General features: G+C 33.4%; 1 protein-coding gene across 1 annotated transcript; it reads left to right on the top strand.

Annotated features, from left to right (window-relative positions):
* Positions 1–973: 973 nt before the first annotated feature.
* On the top strand, positions 974–3,044 carry LOC115699620 (zinc finger CCCH domain-containing protein 2). The gene has a single exon (XM_030627114.2). It carries the CDS (start codon positions 1,490–1,492, stop codon positions 2,597–2,599), a length of 1,110 nt encoding a protein of 369 aa, XP_030482974.1. The 5' UTR covers positions 974–1,489; the 3' UTR covers positions 2,600–3,044.
* Positions 3,045–6,341: the final 3,297 nt, after the last annotated feature.

The raw sequence follows: 6,341 nt of genomic DNA, 5'->3' as shown, positions 1-6,341 counted from the left end.
CAAAATTATGAGAATTAATCTTATACATAAATTCTTGATTATAAATGTAACACTACCGCAAAATACTTGTGTGTGTTGTTTTATATTATTTATGTGTGAATAATTTGTGGTGTTTATATTATATATATTTTTTAAATAGGTGTTCATATTACATTTAGTAACTATTAAATTATAATTTTATTATAAAATTTTAATAATTGGAAAAATATTTGGTGTGATTTATAAAATAAGTATATTATATATATAATACCACCGAGATGGTATGTTATGAGTATTTGTTACATGCACGAAGGGGCCAAACAACACAACACAAAGAAAAGTTACGTATTAACATTAATGATGCAATTTTTCATGTATATCAATCAATTCACGAAGACCATTATCGATATATACTAATTTCATACGGTCGAAACTCGAAACAAACTCCCTCCAAAATTATTATTATTATCACTATTATTATTATTTTGCATACACTCCAGAATTTAAAAAAATAATAATAATAATAGGTAAGCATTTTCTAATAATATCACCCCACTAAAGACAAATATAGTACCAATTCAAATTTAATGGTACGACTTTCAAAATTACAATACATGATGATGATGATGATGATTTGGATAAAATCACAAATGTATATTTTTACAGAAGATAAAAGAAAAATTTATCATAATAACTACTATCTAGCTACTTGGTGATCAAAACAATAAATTACATGTAATTGGTCCTTCCACCTCCTAGGGTTAGGGTGTCTAATAATAAAACAAAGAAACTAACTTCTATAAGTTCTATTAGGTTCAAGTACAAGATCTACATAAATGTAGAAGATGTATATATACACATAATTGTAATAATAATAAATACATATATATAATATATAATCCCCAAAAGTACCCCAACTCTATTTTTGTGTCTATAGCTAAGCTATCCATAACCATAAATAATATCACTCAATACACTTTGTGACCTCCACATTACTCAAACTCATAATAATATAATAAATAAAAATTAAAAATAGAAAAGAGTTTGATAATAAGGAAGGAGACAAGAGATGAGAAGGTGGGATGGGATTGTGAAGTTGCCACATAGCCAAAGTTGCATGCTGATCCCTAATACTATGCAGCCACGCACCTATTTGCCCATACCTATTCTCCATCCTTGTCATCATTTTTAATTTTTGTATATCTATTTGTTCTCCTATATATAAAACCCTATTCTTTCTTCTTTGTTCCCCACCTCATCAACATTATATTCAACACCGCCTCACTCACTCACTCACTCACTCTCATTCTCTCTCAATAAATATATACAGTACTACTATATATATCATCATCATCTGATCTCACCTAGCTAATAATTAAATAAGTATATAATGACCACCGGAGTTTGTTCTGATCAGCAAAAGCTCCACCACCTTCTCCTTTGAGATATCAACATTCCGCCCAGAAAGCTCGTCGGCCGACGCCACCACGAGCTCGCTGCCGCAGCCGACATGTTTTCAAATGGGTCACCGAGGTTGATCTCCCCAGGCCACGACGACACCACCACCAGCGCTCTCTTTCAGAAGTTCCTTCCCTACAACAACCCCGGCGAAGGAGAATCCGACGACGATGCCGGAGGATCTGACCCTTATTCTTCCGATCACTTTCGGATGTACGAGTTTAAAGTCCGGAGGTGTACCCGGAGTCGGAGCCACGACTGGACTGACTGCCCTTTTGCTCATCCGGGAGAGAAGGCTCGCCGGAGAGACCCGCGCCGCCACCACTACTCCGGCATGGTTTGTCCGGATTACCGACGCGGCGGATGCGGTAGAGGAGATAGCTGTGAGTTCGCTCACGGCGTGTTCGAGTGTTGGCTTCATCCGGCGAGGTACAGAACTGAGGCTTGTAAAGATGGGAAGAATTGTAAGAGAAAGGTTTGTTTCTTTGCCCATACTCCTCGTCAGCTTCGGATCTTGCCTCTTCATTCTAATGGGTCTTCATCGGAAATGGCTTCTCCGGTTACTTCCAAGAAAAAAATCAAATACCCAATATCCCTCAATAATAATAACTCGCCTAATTCCAACCACTGCTGCGCTTTCTGTTCCTGCCATAACAACTCTTCTCCCACCTCTACTCTCATGGGCATTTCCCATTTCTCACCGCCCATGTCGCCGGAGAAATTTTCTCCCATTTCAGCCTACAAAGAACATTACGCCGCCGCCGCCGCTGCCGCAGCGAACGGTCACTATTCCGGTCAAGGAGCTGTTAGTTACAAGGAAGCCCTCACCGATCTGATGAGTTCCATAGAGTCGATGAATTTCAACGAAGCAGCTTCACCAATTTCTCCCATGTCGGTCGCCACCACCGGCGACCGTAATCATCCTTGGGTGGACGTCTTGCCGTTCAACTCCGGCGCCGAAGACCAACAACAATTTGTTCTTTCTCCCTCTACTCCGAGTTACCCATCTGGGTCTGAGAATTTCAGCCATTGGTCTAGCAAGAGGTACAATGATATTGTTAATGAGAATCATAATAATAAGCTTAATAAGCTAAACGAGGTTAACAATGCCGGGTCGGGTTCGGATCCGGATCTCGGGTGGGTCAACGATCTCTTGATGTAGAAGATGAAGAAGAAGAGAAGAAGAAGGGATTAGAGATCTCATACATATTATACCATGACGAATGAAGTTTCTGACAATGCAAAATATTTTGGTGATTTTCAGAAGTGTATATATATATGGATGCACCAGCCGTATATATACATGCATGATCATTATGACTCTTATTATGATATATATAAATATATCTATTTAGTAGTGTTTGTTATTTTAATCGTTGTACTATATTAATCTTCATTTGGATTATAATTACTATTGTTTTTTAAATTAATAAGATGTCTTCAGATGTGAATGTGATGTGATGATCTTCTTAATGTTGGAAGATCATTACTAAACTATGGTATCATTAGTTTTTTTTTTTTTTTTAATTAGAGCTTAGTTTTGATCTTTTGTATTTTGATCAAGATTTTTCTGAAGAGAAATGGAAAACTGATCTGTGTATTATATATTTTCTATGATCTTGTATATTGTGTTCTTTTTGTTTTTTAATTTTTATTTTAATGCAGTAATATTTACGTGCTTAACCTAACTTAATTAATAAATGGAAGCTATATGTTTTTATTTTGTTGGGTTAGAATATTATTGGATTGGCTCTTTACTTTTGGATTGGGTAGAGAAGTATAGTTGAAGATTGTGTTCATGTGGTACACTTGGCAAAGGTGAATTATTCTATATGTACATGACTCTGTTGTGATGAGTTGAGTTAGTTTTGGAGATCTGTGAGGATTTTGTGATGAAGAGACTGGTTATTGGACTCTCTCTGTATAATATTTTCGAACATAAATTGTGAGAATGACACTTGTGATTCTAGATAGTACGTCTAGTTAGATTCGATTGAGAAAAAGTTGCAAGTCAAAAAAAAAAAAAAAAGTTGGGAGGGTGTTAAAAGAACAAGTTCAGATTATGTATTTATAAAGAGTCTATATACTAGCTAGTACTACGGCTGGTGCCAAGTTAAAATTTATTTTAGAGAGAAGCTTTAGGAAAAACTAAGTTGACCTTTATGGCCTTACAATAAATAATAGATGTAACAATAATATTATTCTTAATTTCTAGCACAAAAAAAAAAAAAACAATATTATCCTTAACTAATAATTAAGAAAAGAAGGGGAAATGTTATTTTCTCAGCTTTAAAAGGGGAAGGATTAGACTAGAAAGGACTAAATTTGTTATGATTGTTTAAGACGTTTGTGGTTTTGGATATATGGATAAGATCATAAGAAGTAATTAGAACATTATCTTTGATCATTTAATTTGTGTTAACATACATGTATTAATTTTAAAAGTAAAGGCTAGACATGGTCATAATATCGGTTCCCTTGAATTACAAATTTCAGTTAAGCAAAAATAAATGTCACAAATATTAATTATATTATTAACTGTCAACGTATGTGATAAAATATATATGTTGAACCATCATTATAGTTAACTGAATAAATATATTAAGCGTTAAGCAATCACGTATATATATATCAAACAAATGATTTTTTTTTTCTAAAAATAAACAAATGATTAAAGTTTGTCATTATCTTTATATTGTTTGTATTATGTATGGTGGATTAGCCTTTAATCAAAAAAGCTCCCTTCCAAACAAAAAAAAAATCATAAAAGCTAAATAGCTATTTACTTAAAGGTATTTGATGAAACATATAAATCCTTCCAATTAAATAAAAGAATTTCAATTAATTAAGTTGATCAAACATTATTAATTGATAAATCAATCTTTTAATTAATTATAGAGAAAATTATATAAAATATTAAAAATTATGTGAAAGTCAAAGATAACCAATTACATTCTATTGTTAATTTTTCTCGTACTTTTTTTTCTTTAAAATAATTCTCACAAAATAATTTTTTTTGAAAAAATAAAAACTACATTTTTGCCAATTCTTACCTTAAAAACCGTAAAATTAAAAAAAAAATAATAATTAACCTTACAAATTAAAAGATGACTGAAAATCTAGTACTCATAAAGACAAGTACGGAATCTTTTTTTTTTATAACCAAAAGTAATAATCAGGAAAGATCAAGAATTACAGCGAGAATTGATAGTAATATCATAAACTATTCAAAGAGAAACATAGTTTAGTGTTTGTGCAATTCCACATCTTAAAATTTCCAACCAGCCCACATATTAATGCAACTCTTCACATAATTCAAAACAGTTTCAACTGCAAATTCTTATGCAGGCATGTGTGCATGAAGTCACATTCAAATAATAAGAATCAATATGCATGTATGTATGTATGAATAATGATACATGCACTCTAATTACACACTATATATGTAAATCTAATCTCAACCACACAATTAATAATGATATGGTTTCAATTATAAAATATCAATAGTTAAATATGTTAGTAAAACTAAGACAGCAAATTAGTTTTTCTTCTTTTTTATCTGTTAGTTTCTTAAGAGTTTAGTTAGGCTGCTAGTAAATAACAGAATTTGTTATTTTGCCTAAGAGTTTCGTTAGCCAGTACTGATGTATATACAAAGACCTCTCTTTAATAATAAAACTTAGAATATTCATTCAGATATTTCTCAACTGGTATCAAAGCAGAGGAGCTGATATATCGTGCGACATGCCAAAAGCATGTTTTCGAAGATAGAATTGGAAAACCAGCTCATTAGAAATCTAGACGAAGCCAGTGGTGAAACTCATGATTTGGAATTTGTTGTGTGCGATCAGTTGGATCTTGAATTGTTGGCAGTGGTCGAACACGCTCTCCAGTGAGAATCCCTCAAGATCATGTGTGTGAACAGATGGGAGCACCTGGGATCGCCAATACGGGTAATTTGTGTAGGTGAGTCTGAGATTCAGTGGAGTCATATTCCACTACAAGAAATGTCACTTTTACTAGCACAGTTCGCTACTGCGCTGGTAAAAGTAACGTTTACCAGTGCATTTCGCAAACTGCGCTGCAAAGAGGTCAAAGTTTTACTAGCGTACATTTGCATGGCTAAAATCTAACTTTTACAAGCGCATTTACGCGCTGAGAAAAGTCATTTTTGCCAGCGCTTTTCATTTTATGCTGGTAAAAGTTCTAATACCAACATTGATTTGCCAACCCCCTTTTGCCAACACATCCCAAGTAAATTCTATTTTACCAACGCAATACCAACTTTTGCCAGCACATTTTTGTGCTGGCAAAAGTGACATTTCTTGTAGTGTTTGTTGGGATGACTAGGACTGGAGCTAGGTTTGAATCAGGATTAGGCTGAGTATTTAGGCAAGGGTTTTTTGGAGGTGCTGTCATTGCAGAGAAAGAAGAGGATATTTCGTCAAGAATCGATGAGAGAGAATTTGACCTAGGTCAATCTAATACCAATTGGGATTTTGTTATTCTCTTTCTATTATTGAGCATTGTACATAAAGTTATAACACTCTTGGGATTTTGTTGTTCTCTTTCTGTTATTGAGCATTGTATATAAAATTATAACACTCTTTTCAATTCAATAATACAAACAGTTTCTCTTCTTCTATTATTCTTTCATTTCTTCTCATTCTTTGAATCTAATATCCTTACATGGTATCAGAGCATCATCATTTTTTCTATGGATCTTGCCTCAACATATCATTTGTGGTTCTTTGAATCCTACCACTTTATTTCAACAACTAGGAGCTCATCATCTTCCTGAAACCAATCTTGTATAGCTTTTTCTTATTCTTAGTCTGTTCATTTGGATGAAACAAACTACCATGGAAACAGCAAGTTATTGCAATAATAAAAAGGAGTCATCT

Source organism: Cannabis sativa, chromosome 8, assembly GCF_029168945.1.
Source record: "Cannabis sativa cultivar Pink pepper isolate KNU-18-1 chromosome 8, ASM2916894v1, whole genome shotgun sequence".
Lineage (NCBI taxonomy): Eukaryota > Viridiplantae > Streptophyta > Magnoliopsida > Rosales > Cannabaceae > Cannabis > Cannabis sativa.
Note: the sequence above shows the minus strand (reverse complement) of the source record. Positions and strands in the feature narration are given on the sequence as shown.

Bases quoted from the DNA above. Each gene is read 5' to 3' on its own strand.
- LOC115699620 (XM_030627114.2), top strand. From the start codon at position 1,490: ATGTTTTCAAATGGGTCACCGAGGTTGATCTCCCCAGGCCACGACGAC.